General features: G+C 35.9%; 1 protein-coding gene and 1 non-coding gene across 2 annotated transcripts; one reads left to right on the top strand and one right to left on the bottom strand.

The window, feature by feature from the left end:
• Positions 1-811: 811 nt before the first annotated feature.
• Positions 812-884, top strand: TRNAK-CUU (transfer RNA lysine (anticodon CUU)). The gene has a single exon. It is a non-coding gene; the product is annotated as a tRNA-Lys (tRNA).
• A 3,124-nt stretch (positions 885-4,008) lies between these two features.
• HDA6 (histone deacetylase 6) lies at positions 4,009-7,388 on the bottom strand. Its single transcript, XM_089146976.1, has 5 exons — positions 6,852-7,388; positions 6,100-6,540; positions 5,856-5,998; positions 4,211-4,301; positions 4,009-4,098 (listed from the first exon to the last, which is right to left on the bottom strand). The coding sequence occupies exons 1-5, from the start codon at positions 7,386-7,388 to the stop codon at positions 4,009-4,011; spliced, it is 1,302 nt and encodes a 433-aa protein (XP_089003102.1).
• Between the last annotated feature and the right edge of the window lie 7,705 nt (positions 7,389-15,093).

A 15,093-nucleotide genomic window follows, 5' to 3' on the forward strand; every position in this document is an offset into this window, starting at 1 on the left:
TTAATAATTTACTGATGTATCCTTTTCATTTTTCTTTTTTAATAATATAAAATGACTGATTTACTCCAGTGGAATTCACGGGTTCACTGAAAAGCTCTCTTTTTCGATATTGACCGTCGGATCGATTAAAGTCGATTATTCCCGTCTGATGCTAAGAAGATGTTGACTTTTAACCCCACCACCCATGACTTCATGACTCCATGATCCATGAGGGGTTGGACGAAATTCGATATTTTCTTTTTCCCCCTTTTTCTCTTTTTGGTTTTCTTTTCTTTCCCTTTCTATGCTGCTAAAGGCCATGCAAGCTTGAAAAGATTCCTTTCAACTCAAAGTCTCATACACGTTATGAAGGTAAAGGTTGAAAAGCATAGCATAGATAAATCAATGATCATCACCATTTTCAAACCAAGGATATAGAGGCGTCTATCGTATGGATCCTCATTAATTTGTGGTTTGCTATTATTTTCATTGAGAAACTTTCAATACCACTCCCTTAGTTATTCCTTAAGATTAATATCACCCGCTTAAATATTTAATTTACTAACAAACCTTATATAAGATGAAGAAAGAAAAAAAAAAAAAGTTCCTATCATTAAGAAATCATAGTTAAATGTTGATGTAAGCAAGTTGAATATTTAAAAAAGATAAAAATAATTTTCACTAGATTTTTATGCTTTCTGCAAACTTTAAACTCACGACTTCAACCTCTTCATTAAAAAGTATGGGTTTTATCAGTCGAACAAACTTGCACTAACAAAATTCTTTTAAGTTGTCTAATGAGGATTAACTGTAATTTAATATTGTATAATCAGCCCGTCTAGCTCAGTTGGTAGAGCGCAAGGCTCTTAACCTTGTGGTCGTGGGTTCGAGCCCCACGGTGGGCGTAATTTTTTAATTTATTTGCATTTTGAGTTTGATTTATTTCTTACTCACTTACATAAGTGTAACCATTTCATTGAGCAATTTCACCACCTTCGTTATGAGTGTGACTGTATGAGGGTGGAGAGGATATGGACTCCATTTCAACCAACAAGTCAACAACTAGGCTTGGATATTGTTGGGTCAAGTTGGACCAAGGGCTAAGTGTTACTTATCTTGTAATCCCAAACCCAATCTTAAGGTTGAAAAGTTGGGCCTGGGCCAGGTTTGGGCTGGGCTTAATGAGTAGGTTTTATTAACATTTTTTTTTGTTGGGTACTCGTAGCCCGTAGGATCGTGATCCTCTACTCCTAATCGCATGCCAATTTAACTTCGAATTGCATTCGAAGTTAGAGTTGTTATACACTAACACAAGATTTCCCCAGGATTGATTTAACTTTTGAATGCAATTCGAGTTAGTTAGAGACTTAGAGTTAGACTTTGATTGGAAATTGGAATTCGAGTAAGACTTGGCATGGGATTTCAGTTCACCAGGAATTTTTCTATAAAATCTTGAGTATCCTTCCCCTTTCTCATTCATTGCTCTTCGTCTTGAGCTTCTGATATTTTTCGTGTTATCTTTCAGGGTTATTTTTCCTTTGATTTGAAAGAATCGTCGTCGTCTTCAGGTTCCTGTTATTCATTAACGTCATGGTTAAGTCTGCGGCAAAAGCATCAGAGTCGTCGTCCTCTTCGGTATTTCTTAAAACAGTAAAAGATTTCCATCAACCCATGACGAAGGTGAAGAATACAACTCCATCTCCAAAACAGATTACTGCGGAACAAGTTCGTCAACTGCAACACTTAAAAATCACCGACTCATCAGATGAAGACGAGGATTATCGTCTGTGCAAGCGCAAAGAGTTCGAAGAGCTACTTCGGAGCTCCAGCTCGGACTTTCGCACGTGGATTAAATACGCCCAATGGGAGGACATCCCAGAAGGATTTTGGCCGTGCCCGATCGATCTGGGAACGGGCGCTGGAAGTGGATTCTCAAAACCCCACTCTTTGGTTGAAATATGCCGAAATGGAGATGAAGAACAAACTGTTCATCAATCATGCCAGGAACGTTTGGAACCGAGCCGTCGCTCTTCTCCCTAACGTCGATCAGCTCTGGTACGAGTACATACTCATGGAGGAGATGCTGGGTAATGTAGTGGGGGCACGACAGATCTTCGAGCAGTGGATACGGTGCTTGCCTGAACAGAAGACAAATTGGGTCTCGTACATTGAATTCGAGCTTCGCTACAGAGAAATCAAGCGAGCTGAAGCCATTTTCAGAAGGTTTGTGCCTCAGTATCATTCCAGAACTGGATTTTGGATTAAAAAAGTTAAATTTGAGATAAAAGATGGAGAGTTGGGTAATACTAGTAGAGCCAGGAGCAGCTACGAGAGGGCTCTCGAGAAATTGGCAGCTGCTGACGAGGCTGAACGGTTACAGTTGCTTCCGGGGTACCTAGCGTTTCAAGAACTGAACAAAGAAAGCGAAAGACCTAAGTGCACTTATGAATTTGCAATTTAGAGAATATCAAAATAGAAGAATTAAAGGGCAAGGGACCCACTTTATTTATTTATTTATTACTCTAAGGATGTTAAGTGACAATTAACATTGAAAATGTAATGTATATTTTGCTCCTCATTTATATTAACAAATCAAAAAGATGACATAATCCTCATTTATAGAAACTAAATTGAATGATAATTATATTTTTAAAATTTTATATTTTAGAATTAGTTTTGGATTTAAAAGAGTACCAGCAACCCGTGTGCATTTAAAATTTGATGAAGACTTGGATTAAAAAAGTTTGTGAATGAATTACCTCCTGAAATCTTGCTTCTTTATCTCTAATTCCATCAAAATGGGCATCGTGATAAAGATGAATTGCTTCACTTTAAACAGTAGGAGCATTGATTTGCCGGAAAAAAAAAAAAACAAAAAACAAAAAACAAAACCACATTGATTTCCACTACAGTGTAATATAATTATATGGATTTTCAAATAAAGCTCATATTCAATGAAAGCATTGTACTAAAATTATTTTTCTTCTTATTTTCTTCTAAGAATTAAGGGATTGGTGGGACTGAGACCACACACTAATGGTTGTTGAAACTCTCAATGGGGGACAAAAGGAAATTTTCCAACCTTCGGAAATATAAAAGTAAAAAGGCCTCCTCATTGCTGCAAGTCAGTGCACTTAATTTCTCATTCCTATAAACAAAATGTAAAGGGAAAAACCCTTTCTCAACAAGTTTCTGCCATGCATCATAATAATGGATATATATTATGGATACCATAAAAGCGAAAGGCCCCTAGGACAACAGCAGTTCAAGGAATGTTTTCAAGGATGATCTGTAGATTTGTAACCATCAATAAACTCTACATCATTCCCGAAAGGGCAGGAGGGAAGAAAGAGAACTGTACCTCTAACACCAGAAGTCATTGAGAAGCCAGTAAGGTGACTGTGAAAGACTACACCTTACACCTTGTGCAAGCATATTACTTCAAAAATAAGATGCAAATGGAGACACTAGAACGAGGATCAATTAAGCTTCAACCTTTCAGGAGATGGAGGATTAATGTTCTTCTTCGACTTCTGTTTCCTGTTTTATTTTTTCTTAATTACTCTGGATTGAAAATCAGAGAATGATTTTAGATGAAAGAATGAAAAATTGGGAAATCAATAACCAATCATATCTTTCAAATGTACCAGGGGATAGGGGATGCTGTGAGTTCTTCTTCTACACAGAATGCTGCTAGGTTCAAGCAGTTCACCATAGGTATTTTCTAGTTTTACAAAGAACACAAGCAGTTCAATTTTCAACTCCAGTTTTCTACAACTCTTAAAATGCAATCTCTAGGCTTCCTATGCCCATGTTCCATGGACAAAGAGTTACATGGAGGACAAACAAATGGGGGAAGAAGAAAATACTTTTTCAGAAGGTCTACCTCAGACCTGACAAAAGATGAATGGAGCAACCTTCTATACATGCAGTTGAATCTTCAACATTATACCTTGTGCCGATATCCTCCAGAGACTGATTTCACTATATTAGAGTTGCTGATGCCTGCGAGAGATTGAAGTTGTCATGTTAAGGCTTTTCATCCTCCTCTGATTCAGACCCACTATCTTCACCACCCCACATGTGAGGTCTTGGTCTCCGATCCATGTCCTCCTCACCCTATAACCAACCAGTTCCTCTAGTCAAAAAAAATAAAAAATAAAAATAAAAAAATATATATATATATGGAGGAAAGAAAGAAACATTTGATGAGTTTGCTAATGTAAAATACCTCCTCTTGAACTTGGGTGTCAGGTGGGCGCGCCTGAAATTGTACGCTAGGAGTGTGCGTCATTCTTGAAAGTTGCTCCAACAGCACATTCCTGGAGAAGCACATCAGCTATTTAAGTAATAATATAGGATTTCCTGTTAGAAAATTTACTTTTACAAGGTCCCTTGTAGAGTATGAACTCTCCATGGAACACCTGATTCTGCCACAAGGCAGCTCTGTATATGGCATAAGACAGGACAGTCTAGATAGACTCCAAATCAAATCTTATAGACCAGGTAGGCCAATTCAACCATTCACACACCTGGTTTCCACCAGGCAAACTTTTTATGACTGAAGTTTGATCTGTTAGCTTGGGAGTTGGGATCTATCTCAAGTCTCAACTTCAACTTGGATCTTTCCCTTCTTGAAGCTCTATTCAAAGCCATACTCTTTACAAGGCCTAAACCATGCATATCTTTCCTCACCAATTCTCCTAGAATACATTTAGGCCTTTTCTTGGCTCTTTGATAACAATGAGACTGATATGAAGTGTTGAAATTGTTAGTAAGGAGACACTATACAGTAATTATTTTCAGGCACCAGGGTTCTGTCATAAATAAAGGAGAAAAATTTGAGCATGATGAACCTGGTTCCAATCCTTATCACCAATAATTCTGAAGCATTCTTAAGGAAAGGGGGGGGGGGGGGGAAACAGGTTTCGGTGTTTCACCATTCCCCCACAGAAGTAAAATAACTAACTTTTTCATCTTTACTCAGATGACAATGAGCCCATTTCAACTAGTAATGCAACAATTTGAAAATATAACTCAACAGCAGGTTCAAAAGAGATGCATCTCCAGTTGAGGATGTAAACAAGAGAGCAACAAGAGTTTCCCAGTGTTAAAAACAAAATTTTTTGCTTTAGAACATACCATCAGGGGTAAAAAAAAATTGGGGGGGGGGGGGGGTGTGGGTTGCATCTTTTGGTTTAAATAGTTCTTGAATACAGCATGCTGCCACCAAGATACATCCAATGTCTACCTTTCTCCAGTGTTGGAATCAATAGAATATAGCATTAGCATGGTCATTTGATGTCTCTTGTAGAAAGCACTTCAGAATGATTTTTAAAAGGTGCTTGAGAGTTAAATAAGGCCACTGGAGTAATGCTTGACAAACATTAAAGAAAGGTGACTTTCAGGCTCTTGTTGATCTCTAAGAAATAAACACTAACAAGCTAGTTGCCCACACTCTAAAATAACTCATAATCAAATGTATAAATTCTCATGCAAGGAATGCTGAAGAATATCCATATCAGAAAATAAATTGATCAACAATTCTGGCTATGAAAGTATGTTTCCTCTGCTCTCTGAGTTTGGATAATGACGCAGCAGTCTTCAACACAGCATTGATTCCTTGATCAAGTGTATTAGTAACCTAATTTGCTTAGCCTTTACTTTAGTCACCCAAAAAAATAAAAATTTGCTTAGTCAACTAGATATCAGAAAATTAACTCTTCCTTAGAATTTTGTTATAAAGTTCAACAATTCAATCACAAGAGATCAGCATTGACTACAAAACAAATAGGTGTTAGCTTTTATGAGAGAATGTCTCTAGAGCTAGCTATAGCATGATCAAGAAATCTTGGTGAAACTACTGGCAAGCTTACCTCATATTCTCCAAATCTATTTGTGAGTTTTGATTCTCCAAGTTGCTTGGCTCGACATGAAGAACATAATCAGGGCCAAAGTATTCGTAGTAATCATTATAAGGCAGTTTATTTTCAGGTTCAACTCCAACAGCAACAGCTGTCTGTGACACGAACAAATCAAAATCTTGAGTCCAAAAGATCTCAAACCACATTGTGAGTAAATGGAGAAGTCATTCATTAGCTGGAGATAAATGTAAATGACCTCATAGCACCAGCAACGAGCAACATTATGGAGAGTATAGCCTCCCCCACCCAAGACCATCAAGGGAACATTGAAGGATCTAAGGAAACGGAGGCAGTCAGCATGGCCCTTCACTGACAAATTGAAGCACCCCAACCTGTCCCCTGATAAGGAATCAGCCCCACATTGGAGAACTACTGCATCAGGCTGATAAATCTCCATGACTTTGCGAATGATAGGCCGAAACATGCCCCGGAAACTATCATCATCCATTCCTTCGTTTAGAGGGACATTAAGAGCATAGTACTTGCCCATCCCAATTCCTATGTCTTCCAGACGCCCTGTTCCAGGAAAAAAATCCCCAAATTTATGGAAAGATACAGTCATGACTCTGTCTGTTGTGTAAAATGCCTCCTCAACTCCGTCTCCATGATGAATGTCAATATCTACATACAACACACGCTGTTGAAGGCAACAGTATAGGTCATTCACTTTTAAACTTAAGAAACTCATAAACCCAAGTTTTAGGAGAGAAAGAAAAAGTGAGCAAGAATGACAATCTTTCTTTTTTTTTCGATAAATAGAATTCAAACTTTCTCTTCAACACCAAAACTAACAAGAACGACCGATATAACACTTGATCAGATATCAAGATTACAAGTTTAGAGCCTCAGATGATAATAACCAAAGAGCATATGAATGATGATCATAAGAAAGAAAGAAAGAAAGAAAAGGGTAAAGACAATAGGTTGAGGAGGGGCATATGGGTTTACCCCGTGGACCTTAAGAAGCTCAAGAATGCCAAGCACGATGTCGTTGACATAGCAGAACCCAGAAGCCTCGTTCTTCTTGGCATGATGCAATCCACCAGCCCAGTTGAGGGCAATGTCAGCGTCGCCGCTGTTGAGCTTGACGGCGGCGCCAATGGAACCGCCGGCGGAGGATTGGCAGAAGGAGAAGAGACCGTCGAAGACAGGGCAGTCGGTATCAACATTGAAACGCTTGAGTTTGCGTGCATGGGTGTGGTTGCGAAGGGTCTCAGGTGTGACGGAGGAGAGAAATTCGACGTAGTCGTCGGAGTGAAAACGTCCGAGATCTTCGGGGCCGGCGGGGTAGGGAGGGCAGATCTCCATCAGACGGTGGAGAGAGTAATGGGTGATGAGATTGTGGGCCATTCGGATCCTGTGGGGCCTCATCGGGTGGCCCTTACCGTAATAGTAGTTCCCTATCGACGGTTCGTAGAAGTAGCTCACTCTCCTCTTTGTTCCATCCGGCCCTGAAGGCAGCGAAGCTCCTCCTGATGTCTCCATCACTTGCTGAGAATTGAATTGAATTCCCACAGAAAGAGATAACAACCAGAATAGAATAAGCTCAGCTCAGAGAGAAGAAGAAGAACAACAACAAGAACAAGAACAAGTGCAAGAGAACCAACTCAAGCCAAGACTCTGACTGGTAAGGACTCTCTTAGGACAGTTTGACAACTCACCCAAAACAAAACAGACTATCAAGATCAAGAACAAGAAAAGAAAAAAAGGCCCCTAAAAACCGTCTCATAGAACTTTCCATTTGTTTTAATTCTCAAGGTGGCTCAGTTGTTAAAAAATCTAACACTTTCATATAAGAGACTACAATTTGAATTCTCTCAGACTAATGTGATGTTCTGCTTATAATTAAAGTATGCATAAGCTAGCTTGAATGAATCTCATATTCAAAAAGAAATAATTATTTATTTTTAGTGATTTTTGCAGCATGAATTAAAACTTAAGAATTTTTTTGCTTCAAAAAACATTATTGTGTTCCTTACTCTAAGCAACAATTGGGCAAAATGGATTTGAAAGATATAAGAACCCTGCTAAAAACCTCTTATATTACAATATAAATTCTTCCACTTCGCTACTTCAATCCTAGATAGTTCGGTTATTCATCTTATTTCTAGTGACCAAAGTTTTTCATCTTTTCTATCTCCAGTGAAACTTTAGTCCCTATCTTCGTGAAAGCGGTCTCTATTATTTATTTTCTCTATCTCTAGCTATTAGTATAAAACACCTATTGATGCTGGGTTTTTTTTCTGTTTCAAAAACAAGTTTTATCAGACGCCTTTGAAAGTATTTCTGTTTTCAAAAACAATCAAAAGTATATTTGATGTTTTCTAAAGCAAAAACATTTGGTGGGTTATCAAATGTATCATTAACTAAGGGGAGCCAATACAAGCCCAATATTTCAGCCCAAACAAATCCGTCAAAACCCCACACGGCTGGGCTGGGTGTAGGCCCATGTTCACTCCATGTTGCGTTGGTCCAGTTGCAGCCCAAGTTACTTCAACGAGTTGAAAACCCCAAAAGCCCAAGCCCACTTAAAAACTAGACCAGTCACAACCATAGCTAAAGCCCTAGCTACTTGGGCTCATGTGATACAGCTTTGGGGCTTGGGGTCCTATAACACCTGAGCCCACTTCCTTGATGGGCCCAGGCAGACTTTAACTGAATCTCAGACGTACAATGGGTATCTACAGGATGAATTAGATTTAGCATCCGTTCCCTTCACTGCATTTTCACTGTGAAGATTCACCACACCATCTGACGGTTCAATAGCTCAGCATTTGGTTGGTGACTCGGCTAAACTTGGTCCAAACTTAATTGAGATTCCGGTTCATTTTTCAATATAATAATTTTGATTTTAAGAAGATATGTAATGAGTTTCTTTTACGCTGTCATCATTGTTGCTTCGCTGTGTATTAACTGTACAAGTACGTCCTTATTAGTTATTGCATATAGAAACTTAATTTCCATCAAAATCACAAATCACAAATCACATTCACATCGATTGAAACATTTTTCCAACTCATGATAATATGGTAGCTTAAGGTAAACGCCCATCAATTTGTTAGCCTTTTTTTTTCTAATGAAAAAGTTAAAGCTGGATTCATAATCATATATTAAAAGACTGGCTAGCTATAATATAATTGTTTGATTAAGGGGCTCAACATTGAATTAAACCCCCCCCTCCCTTCTTTTCATACCCAACTCAACCGGTTTTAGAAATTCTATATTAATTTAACATATTAGTTTTACTCAATGTGAATGACTAGAAAAAATTGATATATATTACGGGGAGTTAAAAAATTTAATCTCGTCAAATAAACACTGGACAGACAAAATGATTGATAGTGTTTTTCTCACAAACTTCTATAATACACTTAGAAGGAATGTCCACTTCTGAATATTGACAAACTAGACAAATGTGGGTCCTTCTAAATATATGGTAGAATGATAGTAAATCTAACTCGTAAAGAATTATTAAAATTTCTTCGTAGATAAGTCTGGATCAACATTTTCATGAACCCTTTTAATTTAAGAAATGGATGAATTCTATATATGGGGAGAATTCAATTTCACCTTGTTCTCCCTTTTGGGGAATCTTGAAAAGTAGACATAAAGATAGACAAGAAAATGAAACACATTAATTATCTCACATTGAAGTTAAGTGATGCACAATAAAAGAAAAAGGAAAGTGATTAGCTATTCCACTAATGGAAATATAGTTTAAATTATTCATTTTTCAAGGAGACAAGCAAGTATGTATGAACCAGGCAAAAGCTTCATAATTAGGGTAAAGGATGAAGGGAAAGAAATGTCCTTTAAAGCTTTTCCTTCACTATCATTTTATGATCATAATCTCTTGAAAAAGAAGCTTTATTGTTGGTTGATTGAGACTTCTAATGTGAAAGTAAATGTTTTCTTTAAAATAAAATAAAAGTACTTTCATTGGCTATAAGTATATAAAATTATTTATATTTCAAATAAGTAATAGCTCAATAAATAAAATGGAATTATCCCTTTAGTTAACAGATTTTAAATTTTTTTTTTATAATGCCTTATTTAACAGTAAACACCCTTATAACAACAAGTGTTGACTTATATATAATTGAAAGTTTTTTTTTTCTTTTTTTTTCCGGCCATTAAATGGGTGGGACGCCGCGCGGGCCCCCCCCCCCCCCCCCCCCCGCCCCCCCCCCCCCCCCCCCCCCCACCCGGGGGCGCCCCCGCCCGGGGGCCGGCCCCCCAAAAAAACCCCACCCATCCCCAAAAAAAAAAAAAAAAAAAAAAAAAAAAAAAAAAAAAAAAAAAAAAAAAAAAAAAAATTAATTTAGGTTTCTATGCATGTCTTGACTTTGTGATTCCATTTGAGTCGATTCAATACAGTAAAGTCAAGAAAAAGATTTAAGAATATGAAAAATGATTGTTATGATGTTATGATATTATTGTGTAGATTTATACGTTTTTCGCATTTTCTATGGATCTTGAATTATTAGTTTGTTATTTTTGTCTCTTGATTATCCAATTTATCTATTTATTGATAATTAATAGCTTTATATAAGAGGCAACGATGACTAATATATATACGTAAAAGACTTCATCGTTGAACTTTATATTATGAAGTATTAATCTTTATTAGCAGAACCCACATTTCAAAGTTCATCTATTTTTTTTTTATGAATAATGTAAAATCAAGATCAAACAAGATGGTACATATCATATTATAACAATGAATTTACAATATCATGTTCTCTAATCTTCTCACTCATCTAGCTTCCTATGCTAATATGATCTGAAAAGAAAGAAGAGACCTACCAAAAAAAGAAGGAATTGAAAGAATATAAAAATAGAGAGACTGATTGGTTAAGTTACCTTTGATGTAAAATTGGGACCTGTCTTTTGACAATTTGATGTTGACCACGTCATATGATGCTAATTATTGTAACCTAAGAGAATAGTTTTACGTGGCTCTTATGTGTCTTTTCGTAAGCACCGAAAGTCCCAAGTCGAATTGTCGATGGTCAAGAGAGAATCTAATAGTTTTTACCTTTTGATTGATGAATTCTTTAAACCCTAAGCCCAAAGTAAAATTAAATTCGATAATAATCTAGATCCAATTTTCCTCATTCATGGTTGAAGGTTAAATCACTTTGTCCGGCCTGTTTTGAGCCTAAAGCAGTGGATTAAGGCCACACTTGAGTGGTTCTAACTAGTGACGATAAGATTAAGGTTGAGTGTTTGACCAGGGCCAACCTATCAGACCTGGCTTAGTCCTCCTACCACTTTGTAGGTCATTTTTACCTTATGTATTAATTATTTAATAATTTTTGTTGTTAGACTTAGAGTTATTGTCAAAATCAAAGTCAATGTTAAGTATTTAACCTAGCCTGACCTGACTCTAAGATTAAAGTCAAATATTAATGTTAGATCAACTTAAAGTATTTAAGGTTAGAGTCAAGATTTTGAAAAACCCAACCCTATTGTAGGCCTACTAATCAGTGAAGGTAAATATATATTGAAACTTATGAATCATAGGATGTAATTTAATATAATGAATGAAGGGCTATCATATGCAGCTCAACAGGGATTTTAGCACTGTGAAGTGGAATCAAGCTATCAACAGCTTCTGAATTTATGAATCTGCTAGCTGCTCCCGAAGTTGTTCCCACGCTGGAGATCCAACACCTGATTGAGGAAATCAAGTTTATCTCTAGGGATTTCTTATCGTTAACCTTTTCTTATTGTAGTAGGGATGCTAATAGAATAGTTCATTCCCTAGCTCAGAAAGCCTTGTCCTCTACAGGCCGGAAAGTTTGATAGTTATTTGAATCTTGGCTTCTTTATCTTTGTCATCAAGATTCCATGTGTAACTCCTACTCTTCTATCCAATGAAAATCTGAGTTACCCAAAAAAAAAATTTAATATAATGACATGATCAGTTCAATCATAGGCTTATACCATCACTAACACCTACACAATATACAAAATAGCATATATATATATATATAAATTACATCAAAATCAATGATTGAAGGGTTTACGTGAATAAAACACAAATTCTTGGAGCAAATATTCCCGATTCAAACCATTAATCTTGGAAGATCATGTGGAGAAGTGGGTATCCATATAATTTGGATAGTCCATGCGATGAGTGAGCATGATTAAGTTGGTAAAATATAGACGAATCTTAACGAATAAAAATAACAGATGGATCAAATCTAATAAAAAAAAAAAAAAAACACAACTGATTTGTGATGCTTAACTTCAACTTATTTTTTAATTAACCCATAAAACACAATGATTTTGCATGAAATTACTACTAATAATAAGAAAAAGAATAAGAAAAGAAAAGAATGTTTCTTAAATAGCTGTGGTACCATGGAGGGAAGGACTTGAGACACACTCTACAGCTCAATGCCTTGGTGTTTACTCATAAATATTAATACTTGGGTCGTTCAGTTCGAATCATTTCTGCTTTGAGAGAAATAATTAAAAAAATAAATTGATTATAAATTAATTAACTAACAAACAAGTTTCTGTCTTGACTAGAACCTAACCCTTTTGTAACAAGACAAATGGATTATATTATATATATATATGGACCATAATAGTATCGTAGCGTGTTCTTTCTTCTCTGTTCAGTCTTTCTTTTTTAATAAAAATATTGTTATTAATTCTATTAAATTATATGGATCCCATTTCACTTACTTCATAATTTCTCTTGTAGACATTGAACATCCAAAAAAGATGTACTGGACATTCAATAATTTATGTATTTTAATATTTTGTCTTATTCTTTTTTTAAATATTCACAATTTCAATTTGCCAAAATGCTATTTATATATAATAATTTTTTATCGAAAATTTTAACTATATAGTTGTAAATAAATATTTATAGTTAAGAAAAAAAACGTGATAAATAAAAGAAGATCATTGATGTGGGACTTTATGTGCATATTTTAGAGTTCAATGAGAAAAGTGTAAAAAGTACCAATAAGATTATCATAACCATCATTTATTGAGAAAGAGGGTTGAGAAGTAGTTGGATCATTTTTTTAGAATTTATTTAGAGTCGAGTAAATTATAGGACTTGCCACATGTAGTGTTATAATTCAGACGATGGTTTAGTTGGCAATGACCCACACCATTGGATGAGCTCCCTTAGGGCTAATGGCCCACCCAAAATTTCAAAAGTTCATTTATAGAAGGCCATTAGTTTTGAGAATGAGGGATTGAAAAATATTTGGATCATTTTTCTAGATCTAACGAGTGTCATAATTCAAATAGTTGTTTACTTGGAAAAACTAACCCACATCTTTTAAGGGTAAAGACAAGGTGTAGAAAAGGTCATTGTGCTCCCCCTCTTCCGGAAGTTAAATCCCGGCTTCGTCTTCATCATGGGTTCCACTTTCTGTAGTGGTATATATATAAATGTTATCTTGAAAATGTTGTTGAGGTGTGTGTAAATTGGCTGAATGAACTTACACGCGACTGAATCGTATAACTCATTAGATATTCGTTGAAAGAGCTTTGAAATCTATAACTCATTGAACACTTATTGGAAAAACCCTGAAAATCGAATTTGATTATGGATATCACCACCTTGACATCACATCATTGAACATGAACATGGGTATGGTCTAGTAGCGGACGTGGACATTGAAGAAGATAAGATATACATGATGAAGATGAAGCCCCTACATTTGTAGCTGAAGAGATTCCACGAAGAATCACATAGAAATATGTAGTCAGAATCAAGCATGATTATTTGATTTGATTTGATCACACAAGACATGACATGAGATGAATAGATGATGATGATGAGGTGACCCCACCCCGGCCCGTGCGTGTATTACTACTGGCATTTGAAAATTTAATCCTACTTTTCAGTTTTCTTCACCCAAAATTTCCGTATTTCCCATTCAGCCTTAGTATTATTAAATATTAATAAAGAAAAATGAAAAATGAAAAATGAAAAATGAAAAATGAAAAAATGAAAAAATGAAAATGAGCAGATCCCCTCCTCTCTTCTCCTCTCCAGTGACAGAGTGACAGAGTGACAGAGTGACAGTGAGTCAGTGACAGTGCGTGTGCGGCCCCCACTTGACAATAACAGCAACGACACTGACTTCGAAGTTCGGACTCAGGACTCAGCCAGCGCTTCGCTGGATTCGTCGCTTTCTACTTTTAATAGACGACCACAGAGACTTGTTATATATATAGACTGTACTGTTACTGTTACTGTAGTGTGTATTCTCTGAACCTCTCTCTCTCTCCAGTACCCGTAGGCCGTAGGATCTACTACTATTACTGGATCCTCCTCCTGACTCCTCTCCTCTCCTTTTAACAGCTTAACAGCAGCTGCTCGTACTATTACAGCTAATCATTACTGCGCTGCTCACGCTATTACGGCAATACCAGAAAAACTGAAACGTGAACTATTACTGCGCTCAATAGTACGAACGTAAACTCATTGAATTTAGTTTTTTAATATTCGAATTTTAATCTCGAATTCGGATCCAATATCATCAAATATAGAAATTTATGATTGAATCCAAATTTGTTTACTCAATGGGATTTTTCAATAATATTCTATTCGAATTTAAAGTAATTAGTTGGATAAAAAAAAATCAAATGTAGTTACAATATTTGGTAGCTTTAATAGATAATATCAAATATGGATAGTATCCGTCAAATATCTAATCAAATCAATTTATCCGACTTATTATTATTGAATATGGATTGAATTCAAATTTCCACTATTCAAAATTCAAATACATCCCTAGTCAGTATTAGTTAAGATTCAATTAAGCCTTTATCTTTCCTTACATAGTAAGAGCATAATTTACCTTTGGCAATGACAAAATGAATTAAGGGCCTGTTTGGTTACATGAATTCAGAGATTTCAAATCTCTGGATCCATGAATTTGAGAATTATACCCGTTTGGTTGTAAAAATCTGGAGATTTATGGGTTAGCGGTGAAATCCAGAGATTTAAAAAAAGCTACATCATTTGTACACTCAAAAAAATCACGTTGATCAAATGGTTTTTAGCGATGAAATCCATAGATTTCATCAAAAAGCTAAACATTTGCACATTCACAAATTAGAATCACATTGATTCAAATGATTTATAGGATTTGAAATCTCTAGATATTTCAAATTCCACAACCAAACATTTAATTTTATAAATTATGAT

Source organism: Hakea prostrata, chromosome 3 (genome assembly GCF_041222555.1).
Source record: "Hakea prostrata isolate BN-2017 chromosome 3, UWA_Hpros_2, whole genome shotgun sequence".
NCBI classification, from domain to species: domain Eukaryota; kingdom Viridiplantae; phylum Streptophyta; class Magnoliopsida; order Proteales; family Proteaceae; genus Hakea; species Hakea prostrata.

What these genes read in the sequence shown, in the direction of transcription:
- HDA6 (XM_089146976.1), bottom strand. Translation starts at nt 7,388, where the DNA reads ATGGAGACATCAGGAGGAGCTTCGCTGCCTTCAGGGCCGGATGGAACA. An exon ending in AGCTTCTTAAGGTCCACGGG is followed by an intron (nt 6,541 to 6,851) that starts GTAAACCCATAT and finishes TGCCTTCAACAG; the next exon opens with CGTGTGTTGTATGTAGATAT. An exon ending in ATAGATTTGGAGAATATGAG is followed by an intron (nt 4,302 to 5,855) that starts GTAAGCTTGCCA and finishes GTGCTTCTCCAG; the next exon opens with GAATGTGCTGTTGGAGCAAC.